At 43.1% G+C, this 19,705-nt stretch overlaps 1 protein-coding gene across 2 annotated transcripts; it reads right to left on the bottom strand.

Moving 5' to 3' along the window:
- Positions 1-12,612: 12,612 nt before the first annotated feature.
- On the bottom strand, positions 12,613-19,248 carry ASB12 (ankyrin repeat and SOCS box containing 12). Of its 2 annotated transcripts, XM_006943779.4 has the most exons (4): positions 19,098-19,244; positions 15,331-15,489; positions 13,385-14,234; positions 12,613-12,953 (listed from the first exon to the last, which is right to left on the bottom strand). In XM_006943779.4, the coding sequence occupies exons 2-4, from the start codon at positions 15,346-15,348 to the stop codon at positions 12,820-12,822; spliced, it is 1,002 nt and encodes a 333-aa protein (XP_006943841.1). In that variant the 5' UTR covers positions 15,349-15,489; positions 19,098-19,244; the 3' UTR covers positions 12,613-12,819. The 2 variants fall into 2 exon arrangements, with proteins under 2 accessions (XP_006943841.1, XP_004000614.1); XM_004000565.5 differs by lacking the exon at positions 15,331-15,489 and having other exon boundaries at positions 19,098-19,248.
- Between the last annotated feature and the right edge of the window lie 457 nt (positions 19,249-19,705).

Here is a 19,705-nt window from a genome sequence, read left to right on the forward strand (position 1 = left end):
AAACCTGGGGGACTGCAAAGCTCTTTGGAGCCTCGCGGGGCCCAACTTTAGGTGTAAAGATAGGCCCCCGTGGCGCGCGCCCAGAGGGACTCACCTGCCAGGAAAACCAATTGCAGCGTCCATGCCCCGGCTTCTTCCGCCTGTCTGGCCCTTAGGACCATCGAGGTCAGTTTGCACCCATTACCGAATGGTCTGCTGCTGCTCTGAAAAGGGAAGGCACTTCCCTGAGGTCACCTAGCCTGCCTGTGACCGTGGCAGACTTGGAATTCAGAACCCAGGATCCTGCCCTAGGCTGTTTCACTTTGGAGAGGCCTGTTTCTGTAGTTTGACCCTCACCCAAATTTTTCACCTTTCATGGAACATGAGGGGATCTCCAAGGCCTCTAGAGGGCACCTCAACCTTTTAATGGTAAGCCAGATTTTGTGCAGCTCCCTGCCTCTGAAAAGTCTAGATATTGAGAGAAAAATTGTGTCTAGGCCTAGACTGGAAGTCAAGGCTGAGGGTGGAGTGAGGAGGCCTGTATCAGCCTAGCTGGCTTCTGTGTTTGGGATGTGGCAGGTGGCCAGCCTGAGCTTGGGTCCTTAACTAGCCTGAGGGCATTAAGTGGCACTAGTGGCTGCCAAGGACAAGTGAGCTGAGGCAACAAACAATCCAGTTCTACCACTAGCTCAAGAATATACAGAAGGCCCTACCCCAAAACTCTGTGAATGTCTAAAAAAGAGTAGGGGATTCAAGTTGAGGAGAGGGAAGGGATTAGAGAAAAATGTCTGCCATTTTTGCATTGCAGGGGGAGTGTTCTCTGCTGCTGTATGGGGTCCTGTCTGCCTTGAAAAGATTCAGCTGCTATAGTGGTAAGAGAAGAACTGTTGCCTCTGCATGTATGAAGCACATAAACTGACATGGCTTGCTAGGGCAGGGATCTGGCTCCAGCTCTGCCTCAGATTTGATGTATGACCTTGCCCAGTCCATTTTCCTCTCTGAGCCAGTCTGTCCCCTCATCTCCACAAGCAAGGTGTAAGATTGATCAAGTTCCTTGATCTCTTCCAACTCTGACAGTTGAACTCAATTCTTTTTATAATATTCCATGATGTTCCATGACATTCTATACATTTCCAACAAAAATCACACCTTAAACATCAGACCTCCTATTCTGGTTCCAGCTCTAGATAAATGGCAGGGAGTAGGGAGCCACTGGCTCACTGTGTGACTTTGTTGAGCAAGTACCTTCTCACCCCTAGCCTTAGTTTCCCCATCTGGATGGCTGAACTATAATATTTACTTGGAACTGTGTTTTCCTGCTTTGCAAAGTCCTGATTCTCATTTGTTGGACCTGATTTTGGAGGTGTCTTTTTTCCACCACCTCATTCATAGGCTTCCGCAACTCCCTTGTGCCTCTGGTTGCCTACCATTTGTTCATGTTTCACACAGAACCTTGATTATTTGAAGTAGGCTAAATATTACAATTTGAAAAAGACAGTTTCCAAATTTTAAGCCTAGGGAAACACAGGGCCAGGGTAGCGTTAGCTCTGGGAATAGGGAGAGAGGAGCTGTGCAAGGCAATCAAGTGGTGGGCTTGAAATAAACATGAGGTAAAGAGGTACTGCTGTGGTACTCCTGCTACAGGAATTAGCCCTCCATGTCCTCTTCCCAGCTGCCAAACATTCTGCCATACCAGTTAGCTTTGGGATGAACAGATATTGAACATTGGGCTGAGTCCAAAAGAAATAGCGTTTTAGAAAAACAAAAGTGGTCTTTGGCATGTTAAAAAGGTCTCCCAGCTGTGTGCCCTACTTCTTGGTCCTGATGTTTCTAAGTCTCAGGAAAAGATTGTGTTCATGTGAATTAAAGAGGAAAGGGTGGTGGTGGGTGGTGCAGCTCCTTATTTGTATGGTCCGCTCCTCTCCAGGGACAGTGTATGGAAAGACCAAGTGTAGGCATAAACTTGTACCTCAAAATTACTTTTCAAAGAGGGAGTCCTCTAGGCCCTGATTGCACATGCTGACAGACACATGATCAACTTGTTTGATCGCTACAGGGGCTTGTCGTGGGGGAGCAAGAATAATTGGTCTTAAGTTTCTTTACCTACAAAATGGAGATAATCCCTCTGCTGCCCAGTGTCTTGTGGCTGTAGTGAAAAGCTTATGAGAACAGATGTGCAGGCTGTGTGGAGGTACCATAAACTCAGGTAGACAGACTGGTCCACATGAATACAGTGCTTCTTTCTTTCTTTAGTAAATATTCCATGGGTACCTCCTCTATACCAGGCCTTGTGATAGCCATTGGGAAGAGTGGGTAGAATGGTAACATTCTGGGAGAATGGGCGCTCTGTGGATGTAGTTCTGAGAGGAGTTGAAAGCTAGACTAGAAGTCTGGCAGAGGTGATCTGGAGCATTGTAGATGAAGAGCTTCCTTCCTCCCAGGGTGGGGAGTGGTATCAGAGAAACTTTCCATGGAGGGATGACCTTGATGATTATGTCAAGTCAGAAAAGCAGGGAAAGGATTCCTGCCCAATCCAAAACCCATCAGTGTGAGAGGGTGTGGTAGGTTGGGCAAGAGTTAGGATCTGGACATGTGGTACTGGTGCATATTGGTATAGGAGTAGAGAAAGTATTTGTGTAGGAGGAGAGAAAGAGCTGAAAATTAGGCTAAAAAAAGTCTGGGGCCAAATTGTATAAGACCATGACTGTATGGCTAAAAGACTGATGCTCAGCTAGCTAATTTTGTCCTTCCCAGGGAAGCAAGGTGTATAGTATAGTTACTTTGCTACCAGACTGCCTGGACTGGGATGTTGGCCACACCACTTAGGAGTGGTGTGACCTGGGCAAGTTATTTCAACTCACTGAATCTCCTTTTTCTCTTCTACATAATGGGAACAATAATAGTACCCATGTCACAGAATTGTGGTAAGAATTGAGTATTGGGGTACCTGGGTGGCTCAGTAGGTTGAGCATCTGGCTCTTGACTTTGGCTTAGGTCATGATTTCGCAGATTGTGGGATCAAGCCCTGCACTGGGCTTTGCACTGGCAGTGCAGAGACTGCTGATATTCTCTCTCTCCCTCTCTCTCTCTGCCCCTCCTCCATTTGTGCTCTCTCTCTCAAAAGTAAATAAACTTAAAAAAAAAAAGAATTGAGTATTTCATGTAAGTACTTAGCACAGAGCCTGCTACATACAAAGCCCTCAATTAAGTGCTAGGTACTGCTGCTTGTTATTACTTTTGTTGATCCAACGTATGGATCTTCAGAGTTATAGAACTTACTATATTACTTTGAAACCACTTTTTGATATAAGCACACATGAGTCTATGATTCCTTAAACACAAGTTTATTTTGATTGTGCAGAGCCAGACCAAATTTCCCAGGGCAGAGGGTCTCTTTGTTCATCTTTGTATCTTTAGCACCCAACAGAGAGTTTAGTACAAACTTAATGCTCACCATAGATTTGTCGAACATAGTCAAATGAAGCATCTTTGGGTGCAATATAAAGCTTATTTGCTATCATCCACCAGAGTGATGTTGCCACTCTCTGAGCACCTCTGTGTCAGGCTTTGTGTTTGGTGCCACAGCATCATGATGAACCAGACACAGATTCTGGACTCAGGGCACCAGCATAGTGGAGGAGGCCCACAACCCATCATATCAATGCCCTGCAGCTTCTGATTTAGGCAAGGCAGTGGATGGTGTTGCCATCCACTGAACTGAGAAATATAGGAACAGGATTAAGGAAAATGTAATGATTCTGTTTAGAACATTCTAAATTTGACTTGTCTGAAATCCCACATCCAGGGCTTTGTATTTGCTGTTCCCTCTGCCTACAATGTTTGTTCTCTGAATACTGACATGGTTTGTGCCTCATTTTCTTCAGATGTCTGCTCAAATGGCACCTTATTAGTGAGGCCTTCCCTGGACACTTGAAATATAAAATAGGAATCCCCATTTCTGCCTGCCTTCACTCTCCAATTCCTTAACTGGCCTTTTTTCTTAACTGTAACATATACCACCTCCTGGTATTATGAGTTTTATTTATTTATTTATTTATTTATTTATTTATCTGTTTATTTATTTATGTCAGTTTTTATTTTTTATTTTTTCACACTAGGAACAAGGGCTAAGCTCTGAAGCAGGCAGTTTACTAATAAAAATGCATTTTTCTTTTTTTAATTGAAGTATAGTTGACATAAAATATGATGTTAGTTTTGGGTGCACAACATAGTAATTCAACATTTATATACATTACAAAATGATCATCATGATAAATCTAGTTACAGTCTGTCACCATACAAAGTTAGTACAATATTATTGACTATATATTCCTTATGCTGTAAGTCGTCCCGGTGACTATTTTATTTTATTTTTATTTATTTTTATTTTTTGGAGAAAGAAAGAGCACCAGCAGGGGAGAGGGGAAGAGGGAGAGACAATATCTTAACTAGGCTCCATGCTCAGTGCGGAGCCCTACACGGGGCTTGATCCCAGAACACTGGGATCATGATGACCTCAGGCGAAATCAAGAGTCCATCACTCAAGCAACTGAGCCACCCAGGTGTCCCAACTTGTTTATTTTATAACTGGGAGTTTGTATCTCTTAATCCCCTTCACCTATTTCACCCATCCCCTAACCCCCGTCCCTTGTGGCAACCAGCAGTTTTCTACATTTATGAGTATGTTTCATTTTGTTTGTTCATTTGTTTTGTTTTTCAGATTTTACATGTAAGTGAAATAATGATATTTGTCTTTGTCTGATTTGTTTCACTTAGCATAAACTCTGTAGGTCCATCCATGTGTTAAGAGTACACTTAATGTGATTAACACTGAGTAATGTATAGAATTGTTGAATCATAATATTTTACACTTGAAACTAACATAAGACTGTCTGCTAATTATACTTTAATAAAAATTAATTTAAAAATAAAGGGAATGAAATTTGTTGTAATTTTTTAATTTTATGTTTCCCATTATGATAATGTAATTTTAATGAACAGTGACAATGAATGAAATATGTAAGTAAAATATGTAGTATATCAGATGGCAATATATGGAGAAAATAGAGCAAGAAAGAAGTACAGGGAGTATTGGTGGGAGGATGCTATTTTAAATAGGGCAGTTGGGATAGGCCTTACCAAAAAGGTGATTATTCAAGCAAATATCTGAGAAAACTGATGGAGAAAACTAGGAGAGTGTCTAGAAGAAGAATATTCCAGGCGAAAGGGACAGTAATTACAAAGACCCTGAGGTGGGAGCATACTGGAATGTTAGAAGAACAGGGCAGCTAGTGCAGCTAGAGCAGAGTATGTGGGGGAAAAGTGGTAGGAGAGGGGGTTAGAAGGGACACAGAAAGCAGATTGTTATGGATTTCTGAACCATTTTAGACTTTAGACTTCAGGATTTTGAGCTGAGGAGTGGCATGGTCTTAGTAAAATGTCTAGGGCACTGTAACAGCAAAGGAGGAAGCAATGAGGCCAAGAAGGAGGTTCATACAGTGATCTAGGTGAGAGGTGATGGTGACTCAGACCAGGGTAGAGGCAGTGGAAGTGGTGAGAAGTGGTTGAATTTTGGATGTATTTGGAAGATAGAATTGGACAGACTTGGTGATGGCACCTTAGATGAAGGGTATAAGAGAAAGAGAGGAATAAGGAACAACAGCCCACAAAGCCCTGAAAGGGAGGGATTGGCATGGTGAAACCAGAACCAGAAGAGCTGAGTTTCTCAGAAGCCAAGGAAGACACAGGGATTTTATGAAGATGGATGGTATAACTAAGAGTGCATGTGTCAGATGCTGCCCAGAAGTCCAGCAAGATACAAGTAGAAAATATGGCATTGTATGTTTATCTAGGAAGTCACTGTTGACATGGGGAAAGCCAGTGTGGAGCAGGGGTGAGGGTATACACCAGGCTACAGTGGAGTGGCAAGAGAATGGTCTGCAAGGAAAGGGAGAATGTATGTAGCCTTCTTGTTCCAGAAGTTTGACTGCAAAGAGATGGTGGCTAAGTGGGGTACTGGGGTTCAGATTTGTTTTTACAAGATGGAAGGATACGAGCTTGCTTATGTGCTTAGGGGAAAAACCAATCAATTTGAAGATACAAGAGACAGGATAACTGACAGGTGGATGGCCCTGGCTAGGGGTGGGGGATGAAATCCAGAGCCCCTGGAAATGAGTTAGCCTTGATAGAAGGAGGGACCAAGATAAGAGGGAAGGATGGGTGGATGTAGTAGAGTTTGTTGTAATGACAAGTTGAAGATGTCATGCCTAATGACCTCTAGGTATTCTGGGAAGTGGGAGGCAAAGTCCCCAAAGTGAGAGGAAAAGCAAGGAAGCTTGCTAATATTGTACAAGGTTTGAAATAGTTACAGAAGATGGGGAACCTTGGTGGCTCAGTTGGTTGAGTGTCTGACTTCGGCTCAGGTCATGATCTTGCAGTTTGTGAGTTTGAGCCCCGCATCGGGCTCCGTGTTGAGAGCTTGAACCGTGGAACCTGCTTTGAATTCTGTGTCTCCCTCTCTCTCTGCCCCTCCCCAGCTTATGCTTTGTCTGTCTCTCTCTCAAAAATAAATAAACATTAAACAACTTTTTTTTGAAATAGTTACAGTAGAGAATGGGCAAGTTGATAAAGGCATAGCTGGGCTGTCATCCAGGAATGTATGGTGATCTCATTTTCATGAGATTCTGCTTCCTATTTTGTGATCTTGAGCAAGTTACTTAATCTTACTGTGCCTCAGTTTCTTCATCTATAAATTGGACATGAGTAAAATAAGATCATTGAATTAAATGAGTTAATCCATGCTTGGTGATTATTGAGCATATTTCCTGGCACATAGTAAGTATTCAATGTATATTAACTTTTTAGATTTCTATGATGATTACTTATTTTAATTTCTTCTGTGGTGTTCATCAGTCCAGGCTTAGGAGAGGACAATGGCTTCATCCAGTTTGTTTGGTACTTGGGTGAGAGACTGAAGTGATTGAAAGAACACAGGATCAAAGATGGACAGGGAAGGACATGAATGCAGGGGAGGGGGACAAATGGAGAGAAAATAGGAGATCATGTGGTACCTGAAACTCGGAGCCTGGTACCTATTAGGTCTCAATAAATCTTTATTGAGTGAAAGAATGGGAGAGACTATGGGTGTCAAACCATAGGATTCCAAGAATGTCACTTCTGGAAAAGCAGGAAGTTCTGGCGGGAAAGGGGGACCTGCATTTCCAGGTGAGACCAAAGGAGTGGGGGTAAAATGGAGGTTTTATGGTGTTGTACAAGTCAAAGAGGAACTGCAGGTGAACTTGCCACTGAATCAGATCCTGCCATTACCTCAGCCTCTGCTTTTTTATTGGGAGGAGGTAGCCTGTGCTGTGAGGAGACTGGCAAAGTAAGAGCTATCAAGTAGACTAGTGTCTGGAAGCTAAGTTTTCTGTGACTATAGATGGATAGAGATTAAAAAGTGCCAGGATGAAGCAGATTGCTTGACTGTGGAAGAGAAGGATTTCCCCCAGGTAGTTCAGAAACTATCCTAGAAGTAAGTGAAGTGATGAGTGCACAAATAATTTATAAGCAGTCAAATGCTCTGGGCTTGCAAGAGGATGGTGAAATTAATGCTGCCAGGATAAATGTAGGAATTATCTAGGTCAATTAATTTATAACAAAAAAGCCAAGATACACAATGGGTATCCTTTGACAGTTTCTTTTTTTCCCTTTTTTTTTTTAGAATTAATGTTTATTTATTATTTTGGAGAAAGAGAGAGACAGAGCACAAACGAGGGAATAGCAAAGAGAGAGGGAGACACATAATCTGAAGCAGGCTCCAGGCTCTGAACTATCAGCACAGAGCCCGATGCAGGGTTCGAACCCAGAAACTGTGAGATCATGACCTAAGTCAAAGTAAGATGCTCAACTGACTGAGCCATCCAGACACCCCAGGACAGTTTCTTTAATAAATTGTGTTGGGAAAACTGGACAGCCACATAGAAAAGCATAAAACTACACTACTATCTTACACTATACACAAAATTTAATGCAATATGGATTAAAGACTTGAATGTAAGACCTGAAACCATAAAAATCCTAGAAGAAAAACATAGGCAGTAAGCTCCCTGACATAAGTCTTGGTAATGACTCTTTTGGATTTGACACCAAAAGCAAAGTCAACAAAAACAAAAAATAAGTGGGGTTGCATCAAACTAAAAAGTTCCTGCACAGCAAAGGAAATTAACAAAGTGAACATTTCATCAACAAAATGAAGTCAACCTACTGCATGGGAGAAAATATGTCATATAACTGAAAAGGGGTTAATATCCAAAATATATAAAGAACTCATACAACTCAGTAGCAAAAACGAAAACAATATGACTAAAAAAATAGGCAGAGGTTCTGAATAGACATTTTTTTCAAAGAAAACATACAGATGGCCAACAGGTACATGAAAAAATGCTCAACATCACAAATCATCAGGGAAATGAAAATAAAAACCAAAATGAGATATCACTTCACACCTGGTTACAATGGCTATTATCAAAAAGGCAAGAAATAAAAGTGTTGGTAAAAATGTAGGGAAAAGGGAACTTGTTGTCTACTGTTGGTGGTAATGTAAATTGCTGCAGCCACTATGGAAAATAGTATGTAGTTCCCTCAAAAAATTAAAAATACAACTACCACATGATCCAGAAATTGCAATTTTGGGTATTTATCCAAAGAAAAGGAAAATAAAAACTTGAAAAGATATATGCACCCCTATGTTTACTACAGCATTATTTACAATAGTCACATCATGGAAGCAACCTAAATGTCCATTGATGGATGAATAAAGAAAATGTATAAATATACATACACATATAGCTGAATTCAGCTATAAAAAATGATATCTTGCTATTTGCAGCAACATGGATAGACCTTGGAGGCATTTTGCTAAGTAAAATAAGTCGGACACAAAAAGACAAATACCAAATTATCTCCCTTATATGTAGAATCTAAAAATTTTTAAATGAGCTCATATGTACAGAGGACAGATTAGTGGTTTCCAGAGGTGGGAAGGAGAGGGTGATTGAAATGGGTGAAGGGATCAAAAGGTACAAACTTCCAATTATAAAATAAATAATTCATGGGGGATATAATGTACAGCATGGTGACTATAGTTAATAATACTGTATTGAATATTTGAAAGTTGCTAAGAGAGTAGATTTTAAAAGTTATTATCACAAGAAAAGATTTTGTCACTATGTGGTGATGGATGTTAACTAGATATTGTGACCATTTCAAAGTATATACAAATATTCAAGCAATATTGTATACCTGAAACTAATAAAATGTCATGTGTCAATTATATCTCAATTTAAAAATATAATGATGCCAGTGGTGCCTGGGTGGCTCACTCAGTTAAGCATCTAACTTCATCTCAGGTCATGATCTCACAGTTTTTGAGTTCAAGCCCCGTGTTGGGGTCTGTGCTGACAGCTCAGAGCCTGAAGCCTGTTTTGGATTCTGTGTCTCCTTCTCTCTGTCTGTACCTCCCCGGCTTGCACTCTGTCTCTGTTTCTCTAAAAAATAAATAAACATGAAAAAATAAATAAAAATAAAAATAACTAAAATATAATGATGCCAGATTTTCCCTGGGAAATCAGGGAACACGTTCTCCATGTATTCAACAAATCATTCCTATGACTGTGCATACCCCATTCTAATAATTGAAATCATTAAGTCTAAGAGACCAGAGCATTCAGGGCCCTCTCCAGTCTAGTCCCCAGCCTATCTCTGGTTAAAATACATTGAACTCAAAACAAACTAAACTGCTTACCCAAACTGGACTTTTTCCTGCTTCTAGATCTTTGGTCACTGAATTCCTTCCTCTTTTTTCCCTCTCTACTGATTAAAACCCTTTCCACTATTCAAGGCCCAAGATCAAGTACAACCTCTTCCATCAGAATTTCCCTCAAGTTAGCAGTTGAAGGGAATCTCTCTGGTGTCTGAAGTCCAGTGAGCCATTTTGCACTTTGAATCCAGTCTTTGAGGGCCACCTTTCTGAATAAAGCAAAAAAATTTTCTGATTGTAGGAGAGAACACAAACTGATCAGTGACAAGAGCAGAGCTGAGCCAGCCCCAGGTTCATGGCAATGCCAGGAAGGGAGGAAAAGAGGGAAGGAAGGAAGGAAGGAAGGAAGGAAGGAAGGAAGGAAGGAAGGAAGGAAAGGGAGGTCAGGAGACAGGGAGAGAGGGAGAGAAGGAGTGAGGGAAGTGGCCTGGCTCACTTGAAAGGATTAAGATATGGCTTCCTGGAAACTGATGGTTGTTGTCAGGGGAAGTGGGAGTATGGTGGTGGTGGGGAGACTGGGTTATCATATGGGACCAATGCCAACAAGAAACTAAAGTCCAAGGGGGATATTTCACTCCAGGAACAGAGACATCACCTCTGCCTCCTCCTCTTTCTCAGGGCTCCTAGGGAAAGTTGCCTCAGAAGATTCATCATCAGAATTTGAGATGACCCATTCCAACCCCTAGCCTATTATCCAAATGGGAATGGTTAGGCCCAAGGAGGGGAAGAAACTAAGGCACCAGCTCTTGAATTGTCTCTGCTCACCAGCAACACAGGAAGCTGAAAAATAACAGCTAGAGGTATTCTGGAGAGCTGGGCCACCAATAACATGGGAATTGAACTTTGTCAGGTTCTCAGTCTGCTCATCTGAGAAATGAGGCTGAGAGTTCCAGCCCTTCCTTTCTGCCTAGAATTTGCTATGTTCTTACATCCTTATTAAATGTAATTCCTTCGAAATGCCCAGAGTATCTACATGCTTTCATGGGTCAGAGAGTCTGTGTTCCAGATGGCACAGGAAAGGCCACCCTGGCTAGGCCCCATTTGAAGGGTGTACTTTCCGAGGGGGCCTATATCAGATAGAGCTGCTGAAGTTGACTCCTAATCCCCAAGGGCTTTAAGGGGATAGGGGACAGAGCCAGGCATGCGGTCCTGGACAATTCATTCCTCAGGAGCCTAGATTGAAATAAAGGTAAAAGAGAGCTAGGGCCAAGTGCCCTGAAACCTTGTCTGTGCTTGTAGCCAAATCCTTCAGTTCTCTTGCTTCTTGGAGATAAACAGTTGCATTATTCTCCAAAACAAGAATGAAAGTCTGGAAGTTGAGTAGGGCAGGATCATGGAGATAGATGATCAATTTTCTTGGCTTCCTAAAGTCTTTCAGGCACTAGGAGCTAGGGAGAGTGAGCAGGTAAGGAGGAGAGAGGCAAGACAGCTCAAGGCCTTATTCCCTGCCCCCTTTTCCTCATAATAGGAGATCATGATATAGAGGAACTGTCAAGGCAGCTCTCAGGAAAAGCTCTAAATATCTAAAGATTATCTGAGCTCTCCTCCTCCACTCCTTCAACTTGTGTCTCTTTCACTATTTGTCCACAACCCCACCCACAGTTGTCCAGGAGAAACACAAGAAGGTACTGTAGAAGATTTTAGCAAAATAAAGTTGCCTAGATCTGAATTTGGGTGGTTATCTGTGCTGGTCCAGGGCATGTTTGCCTCCTTACCCTGCCCTTCTCCATATCATAGAGGGTGTAGGATGCATTTCCCAGGCTCCCTCATCAATCATCTGGCTGGATTCAACCAATGGGAAGCACTGGTGAAAGATTAGAAAAAATAGAGAAACCATGGTACTTAGCCTCTGCCTTTTGTGCTTCCAGTGGTGTCTCTGCTGTGTCTCTTTTATGGCTCCCAATGTGAATATACTTCCAATTCTGTTATGTGATACTAGCTCCTGGATTAGATAACACCACTTTCTCCCACTGCCCCTCCATTATGCACCTTTCCCTGCTCTGCACTATGCAGCAGGAGGTCTGGCCCCTGTTTCCCAGGATCTGATATTAGTTGACTTCTAATTTCCCTCAATGAGAGACATTGGAGGCAGACTGAAGGGCACCAATAAGGAAAAAGAAAGGATATTTCTTCTTTTCTTGTCGTTTGAACAGTGCCTCCCTTTTAGCACCCCTGGACAAGCCTGTGATTCCACTTCCATCAAGTGACCCTTGTCCCTGAACTTTGGACATACCTCCTCCCTCACTCCTCCAGCCTAGGGGTGGTGTTAGTATCCTGCTGTCACTAATCTCTAGGTTACCTTCCCGTCCTTCTTGGCATCTCAACCTATCATCTATATAACCAATTTTTTTCTGCATTAAATTCTATGCCATAAATATTTGGTAGTTTGATTTCCCAATTAGATCTTGAATATAAACTGGACTAGTGGGAATGCAGTCTATGATTCAAGGTGGATTAATGGGAAGATCCCTAGTTACTTGACTCAGAGTAATAGGAGATTGGGTTACAGCTCCAGAGAGGGTGCCTTATAGAAAACGGGAAAGTGAAGGGAGGTACAAGGCTGAGCAAACTGCTGCTACTATTCCAATCAACCACTTGAATTCTTTGACCTTGCTTCTAAGAACAATACAGCTCTAAATTTTCTTTGAGATCTTGGAGGAGGTGTGAGCCATTGGATTATTTTTCCCCCCTGTCAGTGGCCAGGACTCCTATGCCTGTCAAATGCCAGATAATTACTAACCTTCCCTTCGGCCAACCAGACCCCTTCCCCCAGTAAACTCCCACCCCCCCCCACACACACACACATATAGCAGACATAACATCCACCAGGATTTATTTTGATGAGGATTTTATTGTGGAGGATAATACAGGAGAGCAGCCACCAGGATTTATTTTGATGAGTATCTTATTGTGGAGGATATGGAGCAGCTCCAGGTGAATGGGTGGAGCTATAGTGCCCTTCAGCTACCTGGGTCCCCAGGTGGTTTTTGTAGGTATTGTGGGTTTCTGTTAAGGCTGCAAGATTACAGTTGGTGTTTGAGGTAGCTAATCAACACAGGGGGAAGATCCAGCTGGTCAATGGCTTGTGGCTGGCTGGCCTGGTGCAGGGCTCTGCGGATAACTAAACGGGCCTGTGACAGTAGTGACCGTGGAGTGGCTACAGCAAGGAGAAATAGGTCATAAGAAGCATTTATCAGTGTAATTCTCCCACCCAAGACTGCATCCACCCTGCCCTGGATCCTGCAGCCCTAATTGCTTTCTTCCTTCTAAGAAATCCACCCCCCCCCCGCCCTGTCCTCAATGCATAGTGCCAATAGGAACACACTGAAGTCTACAGAAGGCATGCTCAAGGCCACAAAACAGTCATTGGCAGGGCCAAAGCTAGAAATTCTACTAGTGATATCCCCCACCTTATCTTAGTAATCCTTTCTCTAATAAGGAATCTATAACTTCTCCACTGGGGTCTCAGGAGAGGGAGAAGATGGTATTTTCTCCAATTCATCCCACAAGGATTAGCTTGGGGAGTGATTTGTGGCCCTTGGACCTCCAAGCCAGAAGGTCTATAGAGCTAAGTTGCTTGACACTTACCTCGGGCCTGTAGCAGCAATGCAGTGCCTTTATTATCTTGCAAGTTCACGTCCAGGGAGAGACATGGAAGGTAGATGTTAGCACCGAAATCAATTAGTAGCTGGATGTACTCTGGCTCACAATTATGGTGGAGGCAGATTTCAAGGAGGGTGCGGGGCCGTGGGACACGAGCCAATAGGTGCTGGTCAGTACAGTTGTAGTTGGGGTCTGCCCCATGGAGCAAAAGCAGGCGGAAACAGTCAAGATGCCCATAGACTGCAGCCAAATAGAGGGGGCCAGAACATGAAGCTATGTTTGATGCCCAGACTGGTAGTTTAGCCTTGACATTGGCCTCTGCACCATGGCCTAAGAGTTCCTGAAGGATGGCAGCAGCACCATCACGGGCAGCTGTGAGCACGGGAGAACAGTTGTTGTAGATACTACCACCAGGACAGGCACCAGCTTCTAAAAGCACACGCACACAGTCCAGATGGCCATGACTGACAGCAGTAAAAAGTGGTGTCTGTGCCTTGACATCCAAGCTGTCAACATCAGCACCATGTGCCAGGAGGACCTGCAAACAACTGAGGTGGCCATAAGAAGCAGCCAACCGCAAGGGTGTCCCAGGAACACCCCAGCCACTTCTACTGTTGATGAAACGTTTGTAACGCTCCTGGCACAAAAGCTGGTCCAAGGTATAGGAGTCGTTGTCATACACTGCTTGATTGAGAGCCTGCTTCTCCCCTGTGTCGGTGTCCTCCTCCTCCTTGTCGTGCTGCAGGAGGGAGAAAATCTTGGTGATGTCCATGAGGTTCATCTTGATTGATTGCAGCAGAACTATTCTCATTATGAGCACAAGGATATGCCAGATCTGTGGGTGACAAATATTGGAGAGAGAATGAGGGCCCACACCAAAAAGCCTGGATGCCAAACCTTACCCCCTCCACCCTTCACCATCAGGCTCTTCACTCATGTGCCCCCTGCTTTTAATTCCTATTTCATCTTATGTTAGGGCTCAGAGATGGCTTCCCAAACACATAAGGCCATTTCACAGCTTGGTGCCTTTGCATATGCTGTTCTACTTGACATTCAAACTCCTACTTCTGGGAAGCCTTCCCTAATCTCCTCCTCCCCATGCTCAGGGATTCCAAAGGATCACACTAGACTTTATCTATGAACTTTCACACTACATTTGCACGTATCTGTGCTTCAGTATGTAAACTCCAGGGTAAGGAACTCTGTATCCATCTGTATCCCTCCATTCCCAGTAGGGTCTACATCATTACTGGTGACTTGGTAGAGGCATCTTCCTTAGTTCAGAAAGTGTGGACTAATGAAATGACTCTAGTCTGGCAGTTGCTAGGCCAACAGAATGGTTCGTGTGTGTGTGTGTGTGTGTGTGTGTGTGTGTGTGTGGTGTCAAGTTGTCATCCCTGAGCATCAGTTTGATGGGGCAGGCCTTCAGTTCCACCTGTCAGTCTTTTAGATGAAATTCAACCTCCTCATAGTCCTTCATATGTGACCTCCACTCAGACTTAGGTCCCATGCTTCAGGCAACAGAGTTACACAGGAAATAGATGTTGAATGAAATTTACTAATTAAATAAATAGATGTCATTACAAAGAATAGACTTCAAGTAAAATGAAGTCAAAGAGATGGCAGAAAATAGTCATTTCCAGGGCAAATCGTCCTCTTTGGTGGACAACTGGTTTATCCTCCAGGACTACTTCAATACAGAAATCACTCTGATTCCAAGCACCTCCTTGGAACCTATGGACTCCCATCCCTTTAGGTCAAACCTTTTCCCATCCTCTCTGCCACACCCAGTTTAGAGCCTTGTCTCAATCCTCAACTCTTCTCTCACCATTATCCCCAGGCCTTATAAAATTACCCATGGCCCAGTGACTGACTTAACCCCTTGACCTTACCTGTCTTGTTCCTAGTGCTCAAAAGCCAAAGTCACCCACCTTAGTTTGTAATGTCATCAGGGTAAGCTGGTAGGTTTTCAGAGCTCAAGTCTTCCTTCTCTCCCATACCCTGCAGCCATGGTCTAAGGGCCATACACCTCCTTTTATTCACTGTATACCTCCATCCCTCTTTGTGAGCCTGGGACCTCAGGTACATACCTCATAGAAAAAAAAATTGTGAGGTGGGTGGGTGGGGTCTCTCTCAGCTTTAGGCCCCTCCTCACCCACTAACATCAACTCCATATATGGTCTTTTTACTCCTTTGAGGTGTGCAATAAGTAGAGGATTTTAGAAATCAGGTAGACCTAAGTTTGCAACTCAGCACCCCAAGTTACTAGCTGAGAAGACATGGGCAAGCCTCTTCTCTTCTTTGGGACTAAGTTTCCTCATCTATAAGACAGAAATGATAATCCCTGCCTCATGGAGCTGCAATATAGTAGGTCTTAAAGGAACTTCCTCTCTCTGCCCCTTCAACCTCCTGACTGGCTCCTTCCCCTCAACCATCTTAGGAAACAAAAAACTTCTATGGTTCTTTGTCTTACTCTAGCTAGCTTTCTCTTCATCTCTCTCTTTTTCACCAAATATACCAAAGAGCTTTCTACCATCTACTTCTCTCTCATTCATTTCTTCAATACCTGCAATCTGGCTCCACCCTTCTTCAACCACACAATAAAATAGTTCTTTAAACAGTCACCCTTGTGGTTAAATTTGCTGGCTCCTTCTCTTATCTTTCCTTCTGTGACCTTTCTGGTACATCTGTCCCCACTGGCCACTTTCTCCTACATACTCCTCCATTGGCTTCCTGACCATCACCCTCTCCTGATTTTTCTCCCCTATGTTCTACCCTGAAATAGTTATGCTCCCCTTTGTTCTCTCCTTGATCTTCTTTCCATTCCCAGAGATGCAGCTCTCGCTGTAATTCTGATGCTTTCAAGTTTATCACTCCAAGCCCCCTAGCTAGCTCTCTTTTCAGCAAAAAAAGTATATATTCACTGAATTTCTTCAGGTCCTTCAAAGTCAGCAGTATCACACTACCACTACCATCACTACCATCAGCAAAGTTAATCCATATCTGTTTCTCACTATCCACCTGGTAAACCAAACCAAAAACCCAAGACTCATCTCAGTCCGCTTATCTCTTTGTCCCACTTTCATCCAATTGCTCATCAAGTCCTAAGGATTTTACTTCCTAGAGGCCTCTACAGGCCACCTCCCTCTGACTTATCCCCATTGCCAGTGCTTTACATAAGCTAGGTAAATCATTTTTTTGTGTCAACTCTTGTAATAGTTTCCTAGCTAGTTTCCCCTTTTTCTTCACATTATAAAGCAATTGTTTAAAAATACAAATCTGGTCTGTGCCAATCCCATTTTAAATCCCTTAATGGCTCCCCTTTCTTTCAGAGTATAGCCCAGATACTTTGGACTGGCTCACAGATTCTTTATGAGCAAATTTTGGCCAACATCTCCAGGCTCATTTCCTGCTACTCTTCTTATACCCCAAGACCCAGCAATAAGGGAAGAGAAATGATGTCTCTCTGTAAACGTCATACTTCTTTCTGTCACATGTAGTTCCTTCTGATGGGTTAGTTTCTCCAGAATTTGTGGTCTTATATAACTATAGCAGTCAGGACACTGTATCATAACTCTTTGAAATGGGTCTGTTTTTCACTCACTGCAGAATGACAGACCATGTAAAGTAGTAGTAAAACATGGCCTGGAATTCTGCTTCAATTCAAGCTCCACCACTTAGTAGCTGTGTGACCTAGAGCAGATCACTGCAGATTACTCTCTGTGCCTATTTCTTTATCTGTAAAGACAGGATGATAGTAGTACCTGCTTCAGAGGGTTATTGTTAGGATTACATGAGGTAATATTTAAATTAATAAGTAAATGAGTTAATTGTTTAGGATAGCACCTGAATGTAGTAGTCAGTAAGTAACTCAGCAACTGTAGTACCAAGTGATTATTATTACCTAGGTCTCCAATTTCTACTATTGCTCCTTATTTAAAGTCCTATAACCTCAGATCTGGAATGCACCAAATAAATCATTTAATTTAATTCCCTTAGTTTAGAGATAGAAAACCCAAGGCTCAGAGGAGAGCAGGACATTTTTTCTAAGGTCATATGGCTGTTATTACCTGTTGTCTCATTAGCAGGAACCCAGAACACACCTAAAATCTTGGGCTTTTCAAAGCAATTTCACATAGTGGAGTAGGTAATATCATCCCCATTTTGTGGATGAAAAACACTGAGGTCTGAGGGGGCAAGGGATTTGCTATGTGCCTTACATCAAGGTAACAGCAGAGCCAGAAATAGAATCCATGTTTCCCTATTGCCCGTCCTGTTCTTTCTATTGCAACTTGAAAAGCAAACACGTGCCCCTTTCCCTTGCCTTAAGCAGTCACATTGCAGCTCCCCAAATCCTCAGCTTTGAGGGTCATGCTGAATTCCAGGGACTTCAGTAATGGAAGGTTTCTTTTACGGATCATTTCTTTTGATAGCAAATAGGGATTCATTTACACTTTGGTAGGGGAAGGGGAGACTGGTTCCAGGGAGATGAAGAGGGAAAGGAGTATAGAGGGAAATGCTGAGGCTCTCATCAAGGTCATACCAGGAGCCTATAGCAGGGCCCATCTAATGAGCCTCCATAGAGAGATCAAGTCATGGACCCCAGCTGGCTTAGGGATTTGGTGAATTGTGCCTTATTAGACAGGATAAGAAAATCTAATTAATCTATTGTCTAACTTCACCTAGCTCTTATTAAGCTAAGAGTCATTACATGACCATTCTATGCAAGAATTCCTTTCCTGATCCCCAAAGTGCAGGGGTTTTAAACCTTTTTTGTGACATTGACCCCTATGGCATTCTGGTTAAGTCTCTTGTCCCCTCTCAGAATGGTTTTTAATACATAAAATAAAATACATAAGATTAAAGGAAACCAATTATATTGAAGTACAGCTATTTTTTAAAACTGCTTGATATAGTAATAAATGTTCTTTATTAACCCATTAAATACAAATATATATTAATAATTTCTAAGTGATGATGAACATAAATGACATTTTAGATCTCTTCCACAACTGTAATATGATATGAAATGTCTGATTTTTTTTCTGGTGACCAAATTATAGTAACTGGTAATACTACTGACATTTGCTGTCTGCATTCATCCTTGAAAAGAAATGGTAAGTTTCAGTTAGAGATTAGGGGTGAAAAAAGGTAATTCTTTGCTCCATGCATGTTTTATGACCCTTTGAATTCTAAGGCTCTTTTGTGGGTCTATGAATACAAGTTAAGGACTCCTACAGGGGAGTGGCTGGTTTTGGTGGGCCCTAGAACAGTTCTCTAGGCATTACTAGACTATTTTTAAGCTTCATCTTCCTCCCCACAACCTGAGGAGCTCTGCCTTTCTGCTCTTGAGCCCACCCAGATGCACCCCCCAACAAAGACAACACACAGGGACACAAAGACAAATCATTATCTTCTCTGTTTTGTATAGCTGCAATTTCCCTCAAGAAGTGGGTCCATTTGGACCCCAGAGCCTAGGTACACATACTTTCTTGGGACACAGATAGCAGGAAGCCATCATCATAACCCTCCTTCCCTCTGTGGGCAGATTTCCCTACTAACCTCCCAAGCACCCCCAGAAACAAGATCCAGTGGGAAAACCCTGTGGAGGGTGGTGGTTACGGGTCCATGGGCCTGCAATCCTAAGGGTTCGTTCCTCCCTGGCTGCATAATTGGGTTCTAGACTCCAGATACTCACTGGGCTTCTGCCTGAGGCCACGCTGCCAAGGGTCGCTGCCACTGCTGCCCCTCTTGTGAAGAAAAGGGCCCTGGTGGCCCCTCTGCAGGGAGCCCCTATTTGCCCTGGGGCCTAAGCAGGCAAGGTCCCTTGGTTTCTACTTTTAACAACACTGCCTAAAGGCTAGGCATCAGGGCCATGGGCTAATTTTAGGCTACCCTCCACCTCCACCCCCCTTCCAAGGGCTGTTTTATTTTACCCTTTCTGGGAGCAATCCAAGCAAGAGGAGGGGTGCCATCTGTGGGGAAGTCCTGGAAGGTCTGACTCACAGATAGACAGGTGCTTGGTGAGGCCAGGGCTCAGGCTTCTAGCATGTCCCCACTTACCCCTCCCCACCATTGAAACAGGCAACACAACCAGGTCCCTGCACTGTGAATGTTCTCACCTAACCACCAAGGAGCCTGAGAAGGCCAGGCTCATCTAGCACATCTCCCTATAGGCCAAGGACTCTTTCCTTTCTCTTCCTAACTTAGCCTCTCTGAATTTCCTTTTTCCACTTTTGAAGGTTCAGCAACATATTGCTCTCCCCTCACCCCACCCTGCCCTCACTCCCAAGAGTGAGGAGGACA

Source organism: Felis catus, chromosome X (genome assembly GCF_018350175.1).
Source record: "Felis catus isolate Fca126 chromosome X, F.catus_Fca126_mat1.0, whole genome shotgun sequence".
NCBI lineage: Eukaryota > Metazoa > Chordata > Mammalia > Carnivora > Felidae > Felis > Felis catus.

Coding starts and splice junctions, on each gene's coding strand:
- ASB12 (XM_006943779.4), bottom strand. Junction 12,954..13,384: donor ATTGCTGCTACAGGCCCGAG/GTAAGTGTCAAG, acceptor TCCTTGCTGTAG/CCACTCCACGGTCACTACTG.